The sequence below is a fragment of the Chlorocebus sabaeus genome, chromosome 1, assembly GCF_047675955.1.
Source record: "Chlorocebus sabaeus isolate Y175 chromosome 1, mChlSab1.0.hap1, whole genome shotgun sequence".
NCBI lineage: Eukaryota > Metazoa > Chordata > Mammalia > Primates > Cercopithecidae > Chlorocebus > Chlorocebus sabaeus.
The window spans coordinates 31,281,743-31,302,947 of record NC_132904.1 but is presented as its reverse complement, the minus strand read 5'-3'; the positions used below and the strand labels follow the sequence as shown (position 1 = coordinate 31,302,947).

The 21,205-nt window shown below is 44.8% G+C and overlaps 1 protein-coding gene across 3 annotated transcripts in view; it reads left to right on the top strand.

The window, feature by feature from the left end:
- The window catches only part of KIAA1549L (KIAA1549 like), a 289,089-nt gene that overhangs the window by 191,565 nt on the left and 76,319 nt on the right, over positions 1-21,205 (top strand). For all 3 annotated transcript variants that reach the window (XM_073017450.1, XM_008002531.3, XM_073017434.1), the window contains exons 9-11: positions 2,009-2,160; positions 8,630-8,801; positions 17,230-17,393. In XM_073017450.1, the coding sequence (XP_072873551.1) occupies positions 2,009-2,160; positions 8,630-8,801; positions 17,230-17,393 (488 nt within the window). The remainder of the gene's footprint in view (positions 1-2,008; positions 2,161-8,629; positions 8,802-17,229; positions 17,394-21,205) is intronic.

Genomic DNA, 21,205 nt, shown 5'->3' with positions numbered 1-21,205 from the left:
AAGGGAGTTGCCCTGATAGTAAGTGAACACAGCAGTCCTAGAACAGCCCTAGTGGTCCTGAAAACCGTCCTCCCTGCACTGGCCATGGCTGAAACCATCATTCATGCTGTACCTGTTGACCACGGATGCCCTGGCTATAGATGAAGCCTAACGGTGGAGAAAGGATGGGGAAGAAGGGTGTCCCCTTTACCTTCCTCACAGCAGGCAATGTTCTAAGCCACTTTACATATCCTGTCTCATTTAAACCCTAGAACTCATTGGGCTTATGTTGGCTGTGATGTATGTGGGGAAAAGAAAGATCAAACTGTTACTGTGTCTATGCAGAAAGAAGTAGACATAAGAGACTCCATTTTGTTCTGTACTAAGAAAAATTATTCTGCCTTGAGATGCTGTTAATCTATAATCCTAGCCTCAACCCTGTGCTCTCAGAGACGTGCTGTGTTGACTCAAGGTTTAATGGATTTAGGGCTATGCAGAATGTGCTTTGTTAAAAAAGTACTTGAAGGCAGTATGCTTGTTAAAAGTCATCACCATTCTCTAATCTCAAGTACCCAGGGACACAATACACTGTGGGAGGCCACAGGGACCTCTGCCTAGGAAAACCAGGTATTGTCCAAGGTTTCTCCCCATGTGATAGCCTGAGATATGGCCTCCTGGGACCTGACCATCCCCAGCCCGACACCCGTAAAGGGTCTGTGCTGAGGAGGATTAATAAAAGAGGAAGGCCTCTTTGCAGTTGTGATAAGAGGAAGGCATCTGTCTCCTGCTAGTCTCTGGGCAATGGAATGTCTCGGTGTAAAACCCGATTGTATGTTCTATTTACTGAGATAGGAGAAAACCGCCTTAAGGCTGGAGGTGACACATGCTGGCGGCAATACTGCTCTTTAATGCGCCGAGATGTTTATGTACGTGCACATCAAAGCACAGCACCTTTTCTTAACCTTGTGTATGACACAGAGACCTTTGTTTACATGTTTTCCTGCTGACCCTCTCCCCACTATTACCCTATTGTCCTGCCACATCCCCTCTCCAAGATGGTAGAGAAAATGATCAATAAATACTGAGGGAACTCAGAGACCAGTGCTGGAGCGTGTCCTGGGTAGCTGAGCACCGGTCCCCTGGGCCCACTTTTCTTTCTCTATACTTTGTCTCTGTATCTCTTTCTTTTCTCAGTCTCTCATCCCACCTGACAAGAGTGGGACGAGAAAGGCCCACAGGTGTGGAGGGGCAGGCCACCCCTTCAATGTACACTTTCTTACTGCCTTTTTACAGAGAAGGACTTGGACTCAGGGCTAGTGGCTCGCCTGAGGTCCCTAAATTGACAAGTGCCATAAGAGATGGCCCACTCTTTCCATTCAGCCATCCTCTTCTTGAATGAGAGAGCATCTGAGGGGTCTGGGTAGCTTTAGGGTGGGCATTCAAAGGACTCCACAGAGGAGGCAGAGATGAGGACACTGCACAGGGTAGTCTGCCCAGATATAAGGGATTGAGTTGCAGGACGGAGCTCAGATTCCTCAGCAAAGCTGTTGACAAGGCAGAAGAAAACAGGAATAGCTCTGAGCCAGACCTTGAGTGGAAACCAGTAAAAATACCCATTAACCATACCTACAGCTGTGCTGTGTTCCCATGTGGACTTTTAGCAACACAGATAATCATCTTAGGTGAAGTTTGAGTTAAATACAGCAACATTAGCAATGTCACAGCTCACAGAGCAAAGAGCCGAGGCTCTGGAGTTACATAGTCTGGCTTGGGTTTGGACCCTGACTCTGCTGGTTGCTAGCTGTGTGACCTCAGACAAGTCACTTAATCTTTTCAGCATCTATAACGTGTGGATAATGATTGTCATGGGGCTGTCGCGAAGGTGAAATGAGGTAAGGATGGCCAGGCCCTAACATGAGGTAGGACACAGTGGCCCTTGGTGGCCTGTGCAGGGTCAGTGGTGCTTGTGCTTACTGAATCAGCAGAAAACCTGCCCGCTGAGCCTCTCCTCTGCCTTCTGCATCCACAGTGCTACAGGGTGTGGACAATTCACTGGTGGGCCTGCACAACCAGAGCTTTGCCCGGGTCATGGAGCAGCGCCTGGCCCAGTTATTCATGATGTCCCAGCAACAAGGCCGGCGGTTTAAACGGGCCACCACCCTGGGAAGCTACACTGTGCAGGTAGGTGTATACAGAGCCACTGGGGTTTTCTAATAACTGGGGGTGGAGAGGGGGGAGTGTGCTTCCTGAGACTAAATAAGTCAGTGTGCACAGAGGAGCATCCATGCTGCAAACTGACAGCCGTTTTATCAATGCTGCTGTTAGGTTTTGGGAATTGATGGTCATAACCATCAAAAACATGAAGGAGGGTGAGAGTCTGCTGCTCTTCCAACATTGTCACTAACTAGGTTATAACCACAAGGAAATCTCAGTACAAAATCTGTACTCTGGCAGATATTTTTGAAACAAAAAAATTCTTGGTAAGCAAGGACAGACTCATCATCAGCTTGTTCAGTAAGCTCAATGAAGTCCCAGCTCTTTGTCCTTTTAGACCCTTTCATCTCCATTCCTCTGAATGGCAGATGCACCATTATTCCAGAGACAGGATACTGTTACCTGTGTGTAGTCAGTTTCAACAAACAGAACCCTCCAAGCTTATAGTGGACACCTGACGAGGTAGAGATTTAGGCTGGAGGAGTGTAGCGACACTAGCTGTATCCAGCCCATATCCCCTTACCATTTCTGTGCATTCCAGTTGGAGTTCCAACAGCCAGCCTCTGAATCTTTTTCAGAGGGCTACTTTTGAGATGTCAAAACCTGCTTTGCCCATGCCATGCTGGTCGGAAGTGCCTGGGAATTACCAGAGTTATAAATAACCTGGTTCTCTCACTTCTTGGCTGGGAGAATTCTGAAATGTATGTTTTAGATCATTTTCAAAGCTTTCCCACAGAATTAAGCTTTAGTCATTGACTGCAGTAACTGGCTTAATAACGCACCCCTTGTAGGCTCCTTCCCATTCCTGTATTACCTCCTCACCCTCCTGCCAGTTCGTTGCACCTCTCAGATGAACTAGAAGCACTCAGCTCTTCTCAGGGTCTGCTTCTGAGGGCACCCAATCAAGGCAGTAGCCATCCCCAGGAGTAGAGATTCTAAACCTCTCTGGATACTTTAGCCAGTTCCTGCAAGAATGGGAACCTCTCTGGTGTATTCTAGCCAGGTCTACCTATCTTGAATTGTACTGTCACCACTGAGAACTCACGTCTAACTTTTTGTTAACTAATTTGTTGCGCTAATTAACAAAGCCCTGTTAGCATGATGTCAAATTAGAGAAGCACTCCTGGTAGCTGCCTCCGGAATGGGGACTTCCTAACTGGAATCAAGCAGACTACCCCTGGCATGCGAACCCCTGATTGATGATTGACCACATCTCGGGTATAACTGAACCAGAGCACACATGTGTAGTATCATACTATCTATGAGTAAGTATTTTAAAGGAAATTGCAGCCATTAGCATAGTCTGTGTGCAAATCCTGTCCCCAGGCAATCTTGAACGTATAAACAACCCATCTTAATAAACACACTTCCCTGAATGAGTCATCGTCATGCCCCTGATGGAGACTCCAGGTCCCTCCATTCGCAGTTGGTGAATTTGCCCCTTTGTCCTATTGGATGTTGCTTTGGTTCTAAAAGTCTTTGTGGTCTGGGATGACCTTATCACTAGGTAAAGTGATGGTTAAACTCGCATGTCAGGTTTGTGATTTCTCCTCTGTAGGTTCCATGTGAGCTGTATCATTTCCACTCTTCCAAATGACAGGAAGAAAGTCACTGGTGCTCAGATAATGGAACTGGGATTTGCATCAGCCAAAGTGGGAGAAGGGGCCACCCTACAACCCTGGTGTTATTTGTAAACCTAAGAAATCTAACACATTTTGCATGCCAAAGGGCCCAGAGAGATGTTCTTTCTCTCTCTCTCTCTTTTTTTTTTTTTTTTTTTGAGACAGAGTGTTTCGCTCTGTTGTCCAGGCTGGAGTGCAGTGGCACAATATTGGCACACTGCAACCTCTGCCTCCCGGGTTCAAGCAATTCTCCTGCCTCAGCCTCCTGAATAGCTGGGATTACAGGTGTGCGCCACCATGCCCAGCTAATTTTTGTATTTTTAGTAGAGATGGGATTTCACCATGCTGGTCAGGCTGGTCTCAAACTCCTGACCTCATGATCCACCTGCCTCGGCCTCCCAAAGTGCTGGGGTTACAGGTGTGAGCCACCACATCCAGCCCTCTCTCATTTCTTCTAAGAGTTCAGTGCACTTGGCCCCTTTAGCTGCCTGGAAAGTCTGAGGGAAGCAGGTGGGGGTTTATTTCTGCAAATCCCTAATTTACAGAGGGTGTAGAGCATCTTGTAACATACCCTTAAAGAAGTCTTGACAGGAAGAATTTGCTATTAAGTTGAAATTGAGAGAAGCTATTAGATATTTGAATGGTCACTCAACTTCTACCAGATTCTACTAACACTTTCCCCACCTCCTTTTCCACTAGGGAAAGGAATAACATGCCCCAGTTTCCCCCCAAAAATTCACTCTATGTGGCTCACAATATGCTTCTACTCTGAAGCCTTTCTTCTGGGTTTAGATCATTTTAAAAGATAAGCCACCCTCGTGAATATGGAGATTTAACTGTCTAGAATCTAAAGATATTTCTCTAGTTGACATATTTGGAAAACTGAGGCCTAAGAGGAAACGTATGACCACTAAAATTTTTTAAATATTCGACTTAATTTGTAACCGAAGTAAGGCAAGTTTTAACCTACTACAAGATGCCATTTTCACCTACCAGAGATTAGTAAAATGCTACGATCCGGTATTGATGAATGCGCAGCAAAAAGAGCACTTTCAAACACAGCAATTGGGTATGACTTTTCTGGAGGGAAAATGAGGAATTTAGACAAGAAACTTTTAGATGATCACAAACTGACTCCTAGAAATTCATCTCAGCCAGGCACAGTGGCTCACGCCTGTAATCCCAGCACTTTGGGAGGCTAAGGCAGGTGGATCACGAGGTCAAGAAGTGGAGACCATTCTGGCCAACATGGTGAAACTCTGTCTCTACCAAAAATACAAAAATTAGCTGGGCATGGTGGTGCGCGCCTGTACTCCCAGCTACTCAGGAGGCTGAGGCAGGAGAATCACCTTAACCCGGGAAGTGGAGGTTGCAGTGAGCCGAGATCGTGTCACTGCACTCCAGCCTGGTGACAGAGCGAGACTCTGTCTCAGAAAAGAAAAGAAAAGAAAAGAAAAGAAATTAATCTTGAGGACTAGGACACACAGGTGAACACTAAGACAAAAGAGTGAGGCTAGTGTTTTCCAGAGAGTGTCTAGAAAGTGATTAGGCCATTCTTGCATTGCTATAAAGAAATATCTGAGACTGGGTACTTTATAGGAAAAGAGGTTTAACTGGCTTGTGGTTCTGCAGGCCGTACAGGAAGCATAGTGTTAGCATCTGCTTCTGGAAAGGCCTAAGGAAGCTTCGAGCATGGCAGAAGATGAAAGGGAGCAGGTCTCACATGGCAGGAGCAGAAGCAAGAAAGAGGGTAGGGGGAGGTGCCACACACATTAAACAGCCGGATCTCACAAGAACTCATTCACTACTGTGAGGACAGCACCAAGCCATGAGGGAGCTGCCTCCATGACCCAAATACCTCCCACCAGGACCCACCTCCAACATTGGGAATACACAATTCAACATGAGATTTGGAAGGGACATATAATTTGTACTATATCATGATCTTATCAAGTGTTCTTGGGAAAAGGGGCTCTCTGGCCAAATCGGTTTGGGCAAGGCTGCATTTTAAAGCCCCTTCTTGAAGAGTCCCAAAGCCTATTTGCATACCAAAGCTCTAAAAAGACCTGACATAAAGACATCTCCTTAATTTTCTTCAACATACTGGTTTCCAAGTTTAAATGTCAAAAAGCCCTTGTTTTTAAGTAATACCTATATGTTCCCAACATTTTATTATGAACCTCCTTTTTTTTTTTTTTTTTTGAGATAAAGTCTTGCTCTGTCACCCAGGCTGGAGTGCAGTGGTGTGAGCTTGGCTCACTGCAACCTCCACCTCCCAGGTTCAAGTGATTCTCCTACCACAGCCTCCTGAGTAGCTGGGAGTACAGATGTGTGCCACCGTGCCCAGCTAATTTTTGTATTTTTAGTAGAGATGGGGTTTTGCTGTGTTAGTCAGGGTGGTCTTGAACTCCTGACCTCAAGTGATCCACCCACCTTGGCCTCCGAAAGTGCTGGGATTACAGACACGAGCCACTGTGCCTGGCCAACAGTTTCAAACTTGTAGAACAGTTGATAAAATTATAGTCAACATACATATCACTATCTAGATTTTACAATTGACATTATACTGTTACTATTTTATATTTGATTACATATATCATTTCCAAACACTTCCATAAGGTTTTCTTAACATACATTTTCACATACTTCTAAATCATAGATTGATTTTGACATTCTAGCATTTCATATAAATGGAATCCTACAGTACATACTCTTGTATAAATCTTTTTTGACACAGTGTAGTGTTTTGACATTCATCCATGTTGTTATGTTATTCAGTAGTTTATTCAAATTTTTTTTGCTGAATAATATTCTCTTGTATGAATATACTACAGTTTGTCTGTTCTTCTGTTGATGTACACCTGGGCTTTTCCAGTTGGTAGCTATTAAACAAGGCTGCTGTGAACATTCTTCCACAAGTCCTTTGGTGACCACATGGCTTTCACTCATCTTAGGTATATAGGCTGCAATTGCTGGTTCATAGGGTTGGTGTGCATTAGTTCTATAGGAAACTGCCAGACCTTTCTTCAAAATGGTTACACCATTTGCACTCCCACCAAACAGACAGGTGTTCCAGTTGCTTCACTTCCTCATCAACACTTGGTGTTGTCAGTTCTTACTTTAGCCATTCTGGTAGGTATAGAGTGGTCTTTTGTGGTTTCAATTTGAATTTCCCCATTGAGCATTTTTATGTGCTTATTGGTTATTCAGACATCTTCCTTTGTGAAGTGTCTGATCAGCTCTTTTGCCCCCATTTTCTATTGGGTTGTAATAATATCTATTTTTTAATTGTTATGCATAACATACACACAAAACAGTATAAGAAAGATGCAGAGTTTAAAGGACACTAATAAAAAGAATCCACAACCTGAAGGGTAAGAACATTACCCTTACCTTATCCCAAAAGCCTTTTATATGTCTTCTCTGAGTTTAGAGAGAATCTGAATTTTGTATTAAATCATTCCCATATTTTTTGTATAGATTTTACTACCCATGCCTGTATCTCTAAATAGTATAGTATATTAGGTAGTTCTGCTTAGTTTTAAACTTTATATTTTGTGATTTGTTCCTTTTACTCAACATCAGGCTTTTGTATTCATCCATAATGATATGAATAACCATAGTTCATTCATTTTCACCACTACACTATAGTATTTCATCGTGTGAGTATACAATAGCTCATTATCCAACCTATTATTAACAACTTTTTAATTTTTAGTCTTTTTACTGTTATAAACAATGTTGCTATAAACATTTTTGTAATATCTTTAAATATCCTGTGAAATTCATAATCTGTAATGTAAACTTTGGAAAATACTATACTATTTATGATTTGTTAATTATAACTGCGAAAAGTTGATAACCAAATGTTCAATAGTCAAGGGTTAGTTTGATTCACCAGGCATGCATACAGTAGAACACTATGTAGGTATTGAAACTTAAGTTTTAGTATTTGTGATTATCAATTGTTAATTACAGTAGTAAAAAATTAGTAACAATCTAAATGTTTAATAATAAAAAATCATTTAAATAAGTTTATGAGGTATGCATCAGAATGCCATGTAAAAATAAACGTTTATGCTTTTGTTATATTTAAGGTCCTTTAAAGATGCAAGTAAAAATTGCAAGATATTGTATATAGACCATGATAAATAATTTTGTAAACTAATACGGAAAAGGGTTGTGTGGGCAAGAACAAAGAATGGAAGCAAATACTCTATAATGGCAACAGTAATTAGCTTGTGATAGAAGGATTACAGATTGTTTTTATTTTATTTCTTGATATTTTCAAATTTTCTTATAGTTAATATGTATAACTTTTAAAGAAAAAAAAGCAAAACCATTATTTTAGAAAAAGAACATAGGGTTTCCAAGTAGTGCTTTTATCAGAGATCTTTTGAATTGCAGACATATAAGATCATTTTTCTCCCTCTCTGGCAATTACAGATATTTGAAATTAACAGTCCTGTTTGAGAATAACCTAACATGCCCTGAATTAAATGCAGAGGCCTATTTTCAAATGAGGCCAGAGTTCTGTGGATGCTGGGAGACATCACTATTCTGTGTTTTCTTCTCCAACCGCAAACTGTTCTTTCCAGATGTTCATATTTTTCAAACCCTTTTTTCTCCTCCCAGTCTCCTGCTCCAGCGAGAGCAGGCTTCTTGAGAGGCTATATATAGGGAGGTATGCAAAGGTTGGCGTCTAGCCACAGAAGGCTTCAGCAGTCGGGAGAGGAACATCTGCTGATCACCTGGGTGATTGCAGGGTCCGTGCAAGATGCCCTGCAAACACTCGGCCTCTCTTTTTCCGAAAGATGGTGAAGATGCAGCGTGTCCCAGGCCCGAAGGACCCAGCGGAGCTGACTTACTACACCCTGTACAACGGGAAGCCTTTGCTGGGGACTGCAGCTGCCAAGATCCTGAGCACCATTGATTCCCAAAGGATGGCCTTGACCCTGCATCACGTTGTCCTTCTGCAAGCTGACCGTAAGGGGATGGTCTTTTTATTCAGTCTTTATAATGCCATTAAATGTTTCCTGAAAATCAAAATGATTCCCCAAACTCATGTTAATGGTCTCAGAGCTAAACATACTTGTATTCTGGAAGGGTCTTAAATCAATCAGCTATGTTTCTGTGTTGTTTCAAGCAATAAGGGATATATTTGGATACTGGAAGGATGGCAATGATATTACTTTGCCCCTAAGTCCTACCCACCCTTCTTCCTCAGCATAATCTAGTGAACAGCTATGAAAATCACTATAGGTGAGTTTATTTTTGTATGCCAGGGGGATTAAAGATAATTCAATTTAACAAACATTTATAAAGTTCTACATGAAGTCAGTTAGTGCTGCAGCATGTGTGGAAGTGGGTGAGACCTGGCTCCTGCCCTTAAGGAGCAGGGAGACTTAATGCAGGTGCAATGGCACCTAACACAGGAAAGTGCTGCAAAAGGCAGTGTGTGATACAGGGTCAGCAGAGGGAGGGTTTGCTTCGAAGGGGCATTTGGAAAGGGTGAGCAGAGGAAGGATGTTAAAAATAATAGCTGTCTCTTTGAATACCCTCCCCTGTGGCAGCTGCTATGCTAGTTATTTCACCTAGATTTTCTCACTTTCTATTCTCATTGGGGCAGTGTTTACTCAGATCTAAACCACAGGAAAGGAAACCAAGGCTCAGAAAAATGAAATAACCTGCTTGGCATCACAGAACAAGTGCTTAGGTGGCCGGGATATTAATCTACATCTGTCTGTCTGTCTGACTTTGAACCTGTGTTCTTAACTACATGACACTTGAAGATTTCAGCAGAGGGAGAAGAGGGTGTGCATATTCCAGAAAGAGAGGGCAGCATGAGCGAAAGAATGGAGGTGAAAAGTACCAGGTGTGCTTGAAAACTAGTTCAGGTTGCCTGGGGTGCTGACACCCATGGAAGAGTTAATGGAATTGGAAAGGTGTATTGATCCGGAGACTAAGGCCTTGAATGACAGGGAAGGAGATAGTACACACTCTGATCAGCTGTGGGGTGCTGATGAAGATTTCTGAGCTAAGGAGTAATATCATTGGAACTGCCCATTTTTAGGAAACTTAATTGGTCAGCAGTGTCCAGGATGGGAGCAGACAGGAAGTGGCGGGACTGGTGAGGAGGCTCTATGGCTTCCCAGGCATTGGGAACCCAAACAAAAGCTATAAAGAGAGTGGGGGAAGGGGAAAGGGTGTGAAGGTGAGAGATTGGGTGGTAGAAATGTTAGTATTTGGCAGTATACTGAGCGTGAAGGCAGGAAAGGTCATCTCCCGTGGGTTTGCTTTCCTAGTTTATGTCTGTGCTCTCCAAGTCCCTGACACCTGGCTCTTGGTCTTCCTCTCCTGCTCAGCTCTTGTCTTCATCCAGTTTACTTTTGCTTCCAGGGTGATGGTCCACACCTTGTATGGTCTTGCTCGACCAGCACATCCTCACAGACACAACTTTGTCTAGGAATGAAAATGGTCACTCTCTGCAATCTTGTTTTTCAAAATGACATTTTTAACCAAGATTCTCTTCTTTTGCACCTCTCCCCTTCCCTCCCTGTGGGCTCCGTCCTCACCCGCTCAACAGCTTGCTTCATCTGTTTTGCCGCATCATCTTTATGTGGACTCCAGAGCATTCTGTTCTCAGCTCTTTCTCCCTCTCTCCAGGTGAGGAATAAATCATAGAGGACAGAAGTGAAAACCACTGCAGGTGCCCAGGCGAGAGCTGAAGGTACTAAAAGTGGACACTCAGAGAAGTGAACAGATTCGGGATATTTCAGGGGACAGAGTCAATGGCGAATGATAATGATTCTGTGTGTAGCCAGGGAAGGAAGCGGGACTCAGAGGAATCAAGGGTGACTCGTAGGTGCTGGCTTGAGCATTGGTTGTGGTGCCATTTTTTGAGATGCAGAAGGTGCAGGTCAAAGAGGATAAGTGGGGTTGGAATGGGAACAGGGGAGATGGAGCTGGGATTTTGATTGTAGGCATGTTAGGTGTGAGATGTCTACTAGACATCCACGTGGATCTCAGAAGACAAACTCAGGAGTCATCAACGTATAGGTGACATTTAGAGCTAAGGGAATAGGTGAGAATAACCAAGTGGGTTTAGCTAGAGAGAAAAGGGAGAAACTGAGCCCTGGGGAATCCACATGTGGGAAAAGTGACAGCGAGCAGAGGACACTGACCAGGAGCAGCCAGGCAGATGGGAGGAGAGCATGGGGTTCAGAAAGCAAGCAAGGACAGCAGATCTCAGGGGAGGGAGAGAGCTGTGTTGATGTATATTCCCAAGAGGCAGGGAGTGATAGGGTAGAGATTAGAGGTTGGAGGTTGTGACTTTAGCAGGAGTGGTTTTGCAACCAGATGGGCTGAGAAAAACAAGGTGTGGGGAAGCAGTGACAGCAAAGGGAAGGAAATTTTCTGGGGCAGTTGCTGGAGGGACTCTATGGCATCCCAGGCATTGAGAACCCAAACAAAAGCTAGAAAGCTTGAATTGGTGTGTGTTTGAATATTGAGGGGATGCTGTCATGGAGAGGGAGAAGCTGACGATGCAGAAGAGAGAGGCAGGAATAGTAGGTGCAAAATCTGTCAATGAATGAGGCAATGGGATCTGATGCACAGGTGGAGGGGTCTGCAGGGACAGCTGGTCCTTTCTAATGAGGGGAAAGTGGAGTACAGGGGACACATGGTGATGGAAGCTTATGAACGCTGTCTCCGATTGTGCTCTCTTGGGCATAGTGAAATGAAGTAGGCAGCTGAGATCGAGGTGTGTGGGGTGGATCTGAGCTGAGGTGTGGTAATACACACTGAGAATGGCAGAGCAGACTGCCCAAAAAGTGCCTGAAGATGGGCAGACAGGACTCCACTTCTCCTTAATCCTCATGGCTGTGTCCATGCCACTTCTTTTTTTCAATCCCAGGTCCTTTGAAGCTCCCCGTTCTTTGCTGCAGTCACCTCAGGGCCCCAAGAGGCCCCCATCACTCACTGGAGATTTATGCACCTGGCTCAGTATCTCTTCCTCTCCAACACTTCTTCTGTTCTGGCCATCTGCTGCTTTGACCTGTCAGTTCCGTAACAGTTCTATGATGGTCACTCTCTGCAGTCTTATTCTCAAAATGACTTTTTTAGCCAAGACTCTCTTCCTTCACTCCTCAAGGCTACCCCAGGCATTGAGGTACTTGGGACAGGCGTGAGAAGGAGAGCTGCTTCATGGTGAGCAGAGGTGCATGAAGTGTCAGGAGGACCGGGTGAGGCTAAGGGACTTTGCTGGTGGCAGTGGATGGGGTCAGGGGCCAGGACAGGAGAGAGAGGTCCTATCAGGTTAGAGTCATGGAGCCTTTTGGGAGTGAGAGTCTGGGAGGTGAGGAATGGCCCGGAGGCTCAGCTATCACTCAAGAGAGCCAAGATTCAAACTCTGTTTGGCCAGGCTCCAAGGCTGCCACCCTCTGACCCTTCCAGCCTCACTCCTTTGTCTCCTTCAAATTCACTTGGTCCTCTCAGTTGTCTTCCACAGTCACTCACAAATCCATTTCCTTTTCTCCATCCCATCATTCTCTCCCACTTGGACCATGGCAGTAGCTTCCAAAATGACTCCCGTTAATGTGCCTTCCGCATTATAATTAGAGTCATTGTAATAAAACATGAATTCTGATCTTACATTGACTCCAGTTTAAAAAAAATACTTGCTGGCTCCTGTCATTCACAGAATAAAATCCAAACTCCTGTCTTCACAGCAGGTGCGCCCAGCAAGCATTCAGGACTGCACAGCCTGGTCTCAGGCTGCTTTTCCAGCCATGTGGCCTGCGTCTCTCCTTCATATCTAAAGCCATGCAGGGGTTTTCATCCTGCATGTTCCCTCTCCCTTGAAGCCTTCCTTGGCCCCCGAGGCACAGCCCTCCGTCTCCCTTGGTTCCAGGAGCCCCCATTGCCCTCCTCACATTGGGCCATGACAGTTGTTTCCTGTCTCTCTCCCTCATGAGCTCTTTAAAAGCAGGTGCTGCATCTCATTCATCTTGGAAGATCTAGCTCCAGTTCCTTCCTGGTTCAATTCTTGTGAAGGCAAAGGAACCGCCCTTCACCAGTGCCTCTGCTAGGTGCTGAGAGAGGCATGTGGTTAGGACACCATAGCACTTGAGAGAAGAGCCTTTGAAATAAGGTAACCCAGGCCCAGCCCCTGCTCTTCCACTTTCTAGTTATGGAGCTTGGAGTCAAGTTAATTAGCCTCTCTGACCTTCATTTTCCCCACCTGTAAAGTGGTAACATAAAAAACACCTCCCTAACAGGGCTGCACAGGAGATTAAAAGAGATCATTATTGCCTGTAAAGGGCTTGGTGCAGTCCTGGGGCCCCTGTTAAGCACATAGTAAGTGGCAGCTGAATCTCTCCGTCGGTATCCCAGCAACACCCGACAATATCCCACTGGCACCCCCATGATATGTCATTATCCCCTTAATCTCCACACAGCTCAAACAATAAATTACCTTCTGCCTTCTAACAATGCCTCTCCTCTCCAGTCCCCTTTCCATCTTCATTAGTTGCACCCTCTTCTCTGTATTATATGGGTTCTCAATCTCCTTTCTTCTTCATTTCTCTCCTGTAGTCCTCCAACCTCATGGATAAGGGAGATTCAGCTGCCACTTACTATGTGCTCAACAGGTGCCCCAGAACTGGGGGCACTGATGGGATATCAAGGGTGCTGATAGGATATCCTATGAAGGTTAAGAAAGGTGTTGGGAATTCAAGCCTAGACCTCTGGAGAGAGATTCAAGGTAACATTACAGATTTTGAGAATTCTGTAGATAGAGATTAGAATTAAAATCCTGGGGAAAATGTGAGTGCCTGGTGAAGGAACGTAGCTAGTGGATGGAAGAAGAAAGCAAGAGGACGTCCTCTGGGAAGTATGTCCACCCCAGGAGCAGATGAGGATGAAGATAAGGCCAATGAAGGAGAAGAGAGCAGAGATCTTTAAAATCCCGTTTTCTCCCAGTAGTTTCAAAATCAGCCTACAATGTTCATCTGAGGTCAGGGCTTTGAATAGAGAGTCACAATGTTGAATACTTTGTCTCTCTCAAGGGAGAGTGTCTGCATTCTGTGTGTTCTAGAGCCTTCTAAATCACTAATTCTAGGGCCAAGACGGGAGCATGCTGTGCCCATGTGACTCACCCCATCACTTGTGGGTGACGAGGCAGCATTTGACTTCATGGAAGCAGCTGGAGGTTTGCATCTGGTCTATTTGCAGGGTCTGAAGTGAGAGGCACTTCAGAGTTGTTATCCAGCTGACGGGATAGAGAAAATTCGCCCCAAGGAGAAGCATACCAGAGCAGGAAGTGGTTTGCTTTACATGACCACCAGATATTTATCTCAAAAAATGCCACTTGGCTGGGCACAGTGGCTCACACCTATAATCCCATCTCTTTGGGAGGCTGAGGTGGGTGGATCACCCGAGGTCAGGAGTTTGAGACCAGCCTGGATAACATGGAGAAACCCTGTCTCTACTAAAAATAAAAAAACTTAGCTGGGCGTTGTGGTGGGTGCCTGTAATCCCAGCTACTTGGGAGGCTGAGGCACAAGAATGGCTTGAACCTGGGAAGCGGAGGTTGCAGTGAGCTGAGATCATGCCATTACTCCAACCTGGGGGACAGAGTGAGATTCTGTCTCAAAAAAAAAAAAAAAGAAAGAAAAAAAAAAAGCCACTTAAAGAAATAGACTGACCCTCTGGTGAAGAGGACTCATGCTTATTCACTTCTTTAACAGATATTTATTGAGCACCTATTATGTGCTGGGCACTGGAGATACAGCAGTGAATGAAGTGGACAAAAACCCTGCCCTCGTGGAGCTTATGTTCTAGGGTGGGCAGATCAAGGAAACTAAATAAATAATTAACATGTTTGGTGCTGATTAGTGCTGTGGAGAAAAGTTGGGCAGGGAAGGGCTAGGACATGTTGATAAGATAGTGGTTGCAATTTTAAATCATTGGGGGTCAAGAAGAGAATCAGTGAGGAAGTAACCCCTGAGTGACCACCTGAAGAAAGAGAGGGAGGCAAGGGTCCCTGAGGTTATCTGGGGGCCACGTTCCAGGCAGAGAGAAGACAGTCTGACACCCAGCACCGAGGTCATTGAGGGAGCAGAGTCGTAGCCGTGAGGTCAGAGGCACAGAAGAGTGGCCATGGTCACTAGGGCCTTATGGGCTGGGCCCCCAGTGGGAAGAGAAGCCACGGGAGGGTTTGGTGGGAGAACAATGTGGACTGAGCACTAGCCAGCCTCTGGGCCCCGGGAGGACTCTCCCTTGCATCCAGTCACCCCAGTTATGAGCTCTAATATTTGAGGCATAGGTGATGGCCACAAAAACAAACTGGAAACACTTGAATGGATTCCTTCTCCTTTCAACATTTGCTGTACATGAGAATAATTTATTTTGTGTTAGATTATTTGGACTCTTTGACTTCATTCCTTCTGACAAATTATGTGTGTGTGTGTGTGTGTACACACGTGTACGTGTGTGTACACATGCACATAAGCACACACTTTTATTCACGTGTGTTAACTCGGAACCGACTTTAACTGTTTATTTCAGAGAAGTGACTTTTCATAGAAACCTCTGACCTCTCCAGGTCTCAGTTTCCTCATCAGCATATTGGGGATAAGAAAAGCACGCAGGCAAAGGACCTATCACAGCGCCTAACACACAGTAGGCACTCAGGAAATGGGTTTTCCTATCAGTCTTTTACTGAAATTCTTGCAATTTAAATAACCATTCATTCCTTTTCACCTTTAGATGTGACTTTGTACTTTTAGGTAATTATGCCAATGAACACGACATTGAGTTTGGATGACTTCAGTTGACCTAACTTTACTCTTGTTTTGACTGTTAAATTAATTTACTGATGCATCTAAGATAAAATCTGTTCAGTTTATGTAAATGAAGGTGAGGGAATTTTACATACTGCACCAAGAAGAAGCACCTCCACTAAAACAATAAAACTGGGTAAAAACTGAACAGTCTTGCTAATAAAAAAAAAATAGTATGTATTTATTTCGGGTATACACTGATGCACTGTACATTTTTCTCCATCAGGATAGAATAACCTAACTAAAAAGAGGCATACTGATATTTTTCACAGAAGCTATAAGCTTTAAAAAATGTTAATGGCAGAATACTCATGTGTAAATACTGAATTGCTAAAAGCAGGAGCAATTAAGTGTTTAATGTCAACAGAAACATGTTATCTAATGAGCTGTTTTCAGAAGTTAATAATGTGATTAATCACCGATTGATAAAAACTGTGGAGAAAAAGCTCTTCTGTACTAATAGTATTCTGAGCCTAAAGGCAGCCAGATGAGTGGTAGATCTTGGCTAATGAGGAACCACTTGATGTCAGGGCTTGGTTGAAATCAGAGAGGAAGACTGGCTGGCTCCTCAGGCAGGTCTCACCATGTGACACTTACTGGTGGGGTGTTCATATTCCAGGGTCTGGGCCTCAGTTTTGCCTAGTGGCCCCCAGGTTCAGCAGGATCAGGAGGACCAACTCATGCTAACCAGGCTTACAAGAGTTTGATGTATAAACAAGATTGCCAATATATTAATTTAAACTACGGGCCAAACCTACCACAGAGAAGAGACTTCTCCTTTTAACTTGTCAACACTTTTTCGGTCTCAAGTAAATCATATGATGAGCTTTGGCAAATGTATACACCCGTGTAACCCAAGTCTCTATCATGATATAGAGCATGACCATCACCCTGTTGCCCTTTCCAGTTAATTCATCCCAGCCCCCCTCACCCCGAGGCACCTACTGTTTTAATAGCATAGCCTTCCTGCTGCCAATCACTTTGGTTGCTCTTCTTTACTCTGGTTCTGAGAACAGCCTGAGGCTTTTGACTAGACCGAGGCATTTCCAAGCTCCCAGCCAGCTATTCTGGGGGAGATCCATCTGCTCATGTTACATTTTACTCGTTGCTCACTCTCAGGGTGACTACACTACAATATTGAGAGTCATTTCTCTGTGGCTTTTGCCTCCTGATTCCAGCACACATTTCTAATCTGCACATTTCTCCTCTTCACTTTTCTTTTGACTTGTGGACATCACCTGTGGGGAAAATTGTTACTGATCCATCTTTTTCTCCACTTCCTCTCAGTAGTAGTGAACCCTAGCATTTACTGAGCAGCTACTGGAGACCACACCAAAAACACTACAAAGTGACAGCCCATTTTACAGATGAGGAAACTGAGACTCAGGGAGCTTAAGTCACTTGCCCAAGGTCACATGGCTGCGGAGGTGGAGGCTTTCTAACCCCAAACCCTTTTAACCCCCCACATCCTTCTGTCCATGACTTGGGACTGGGGTGGGGGGTTATGTCTGGGTTGCTTTCCTCTTCCCAGTGCTGCTTGTCATGTCCCTCCTACTGGCTCTTTCCCACAGCCGTGGTGAAGAACCCGCCCAATAACCTGTGGATCATCGCCGCAGTGCTGGCGCCCATCGCCGTGGTCACCGTCATCATCATCATCATCACTGCCGTGCTCTGCAGGAAGAACAAGAACGACTTCAAGCCCGACACCATGATAAACCTGCCGCAGAGAGCAAAGGTATATGGAAGTGGTGGGGAGAGGGGCAGGAGCACAGGCCTGCGGGAGCTTGGCCTGCCGTTCCCTCTTGCCTTTTGAGGCCATTGCAAGAGCCTGCAGAAACATCAGGGCAGGTCCTCATTTTGAATGAGACCCTTCCTTTTAGCCTTAGGACCTGATGGCTCGTGATTAGCTGATGCCCATTCTGCCATCAGTGCTTCCAAGCGCTTTATATATAGCAGCTCTGTAATTCTCACAGCTGCCCTTGGAGGAAGGACTATTATTTTACAGATGAGGAAACCAAGGCATAGAAAACTACAAGCTAAAGAGACCTGAAAGGGATTTTAGAGATAATGTAATCAGACTCCCTCCTTTCACCCATGAAAAGTAACTCTTTCAAGGTCATATGGTTAGTAAGTGGCAGAACTGCTGGTAGAATCAGGTCTGCTATGTTCTGAACATTGTGGTCCACAGATTTATGTGCTGAAATTCTGACCCCCAAGGTGATGGTATTAGGAGATAGGGCCTTTGGGAGGTGATTAGGTCATGAGGGTGAAACCCCCAGGAATGAGATTAATGCCCTTAAAAAAGAAGCACTAGAGAGCTTCCTTGCCTCTTTAACCACGTGAAGACACAAGACGTTGGCAGCCTGCAGCCCAGAAGAGGTCCCTCACCTCTGACCATCCTGGCACCTTGATCTTAGACTTCCCAGCCTCCAGAATTGTGAGAAATAAACTTCTGTCATTTATAGGCCACCCAGTCTGTGGTGTTTTGTTACAACAGCCCGAACTGACTTAGGCAAAGTCTCTTGGCTCCTAATGCAAGGCTCTCTGGAGCACATGCTTGGTTGGAGTGACATCTTCAGAGGCCACCATGATGGAGAAGCTGCAGGACTTTGGACGGGCAGCCAGCAAACTCCCGTTCAGTGGCTCCACTGAAGCCTGTCCTGGAGCCCCACCCACCCACCGTGGCCTCCACATCTCTGCACCACCCACCTCCAGTGACTGGGAGAGAAATGGACTAGGGCATGCTGCAGGCTGATTTCCCGGTCACGTTGCTCCCTTCATGATATTCCATGAGGGAAATAACTAACTGTCATACCTGATGCTTAAATAATGCCTTACAATTTGCTGGGCTCCTCGAGGTCTGTCACCTCGTTTGTTCATCACAGCAGCCTTATGAGGGAGCTCGTAGTCAGGGAAGGTTTTATTATCTTCATTATACTGCCGAAACACCCAAGGGAAAGAGAGACTTGGGGATTTGTCCAAAGTCATGCTAGCAGCAGAGGGATGACTGAGGCTCACATCCGAGTCTTGGATCATTTTCTCCATTATACACCTACCTGAACCCTGAGATTTGCCATTTAGAATCCTTTTCCAGCTCTGAAGATCTGAGCTTTGTCCACCTGTGTAGGAATGAAACAGCAAACTACCCCTCATATTCCAGAGCCATTGGAATGCATGTCAGCCATGGAGATTGTCCTTGCGGGGGTCACGCATGCCTTAGTTCTTTCTTGATGATCACACCTCGCTTCAGCAAAAGAAATCAAAGGATTTTATTGTTTGTTAAACCGATACAACTGTTTTGATGCTGCAGCTTGATTAGATACTCTATTGAAGAGCTAAACCCCAAAACGTGTTGCTCTATTTCAGTTGACACAAAGGCACCTGCTTCCCAGACACAGCAGGATGTTGGTAAGAAGTGTACATTGGGAATTGCCCAAGCAGTGAAAGATGAAACTCTTCCAAGAGTATGTATTTTGATTGGGCACTGTGGCTCACGCCTGTAATCCCAGCACTTTGGGAGGCCGAGAGCAGATCACCTGAGGTCAGGAGTTCGAGATCAGCCTGACCAACATGGAGAAACCCCATCTCTACTAAAAATACAAAATTAGCTGGGTGTGGTGGCACACACCTACTTGGGAGGCTGAGGCAGGAGAATTGCTGGAACCTGGGAGGCAGAGGTTGTGGTGAGCCAAGATCACGCCATTGCACTCTAGCCTGGGCAACAAGAGCAAAACTCCATCTCAAAAAAAAAAAAAAGAGTGTGTATTTCATCTCCATCTCAGCTTAGTTACAACATGAGCCTTTTACACATAATGGTAATAACCAGAATCTAACTGTACCCGCATCCAGGAATATAAAACATGCCATACTGAGATTGTAAGAGGCATATTTATGTTATAGGTTAGACCAAAATTGTACTAATCTGCCAAAATGAGTTGGGCAACACATGATTTCTGCATAGCTTCTGGCTTGGAGGCTGTCTGAAGCTAGGACAGATTAGCATTTGTGGTTTTCCATAGCTCCTTCTGTGTCCTACTCTGTGCGTAGGGCTTTATGAGATCCTTGGCTGACATTGAACGTCAAGCAAATTTATGTTCCATGAGATGATTGAATTCACTGGTGTGTGGTGGAGCTGGTTGTTTTCCCCTTCCATGAGGCTGGGCTACATACTTTGATTCCCAAAGCCCTTTTATCGTGGGAAACCAGCAGGATGGAACTGCCTCCTGCTTACTGCGGTTCTTCTGCCATTACAACCCAGGGACACTGCAGTGTTGGAGAGAGGAGAGAGCTTCCTGCATCACTTCTCACCACCTTGTGTGTGTGAACAGAATTCAATTAATGTCAAGGGATGAGGCAGAACAAAAATGTTAGCCTTCACCACCAATCCATAGACTAGGAGGACGGTCCTGGGGACATCGCTGTATCTTTAGAATTCAGGCTACAGTGCCAGAGGGCAGTCCCAGGGATCCTTCCTGAGACTCAGTAATAAACGTAACATGCTAAGCAGAGGAGGTGAGTGTGGCTTTCCTGGGAGCTGAGGCCAGGGTATGGATACCCTCACCCTTCTTCAGAGACAAGGTACCACGGACTACCCCATTCCCATTGTTGTCAGGTGGGCTTCTGCAGGTAGAATGGTGAAAAATGATACATGCAAGAGGGCCAGCATCATGACTTTTGTCACCTCCTTTCTTCGTAGTTCACAACTCTTCACTCTGTCATTGGATGTACAGCCGTTTTTCTAGTTTTTCCCTTCATAGAATTGAAGAGATCATGTTTCCCTGGAAGAGGCCACCTTAGGAAAGGGTGTATAGGACCATGTTCAGATGCAGGATGGAGCTTGAAGGGTCTGTAATCTTTTGCATGAACATCTGCTTTGGACAGGCCAGTCACCCCCTAAGAACAGCCAGCAGCTTCTTCTTTCCCACTACTATCTGTAGGATGCTATCTCTAGGGTATCTACAGGATAACTTACCCAGCTCTGTGAGCCTAGGTAAGTTGCTTAACCTCTCTAAACCTCAGTTGCTTCATCTGTAAACTGGGAACTCATGATAATACCTACCTTCTTGAACTATAGTGAAGATGCAATGACGTAAGTTATGTACTGTGTTTAGTACTGTGCCATTAATATCAAATGAGGCTGAAACTGAGCCCCTTGAGGGTGAGGAACCAGTTTATTTAACTTTATATGTTCAGCACCAAGGACAGTCCCTGTTGTTGGAACAATAGGAAAGTTAAACATCAGGAAAGTTACTTAACCTCTGTGCCTCAATTTTTCCATCTGTAAAATGGAGATATAATAATCGTATATAGAGTGTTGTGAGGATTAGGTGAGTTAATATATATACATCGCTTTGAGATATGTCTGGTACATAGTAAATACTACCTGTAAGTTGGCTTTTGTTGTTACCCGTGCTTTTTTTCTGAAAAGGTCTTGGCAGTGTATCCACCATTGAAATTTTTGGAGATTATTTTGGTTTGATAATTTTATAAAACGAACTGAAGTAACTATAGCTACTTCGTGCTATTTTATTATTGGGGTTAGGAGCC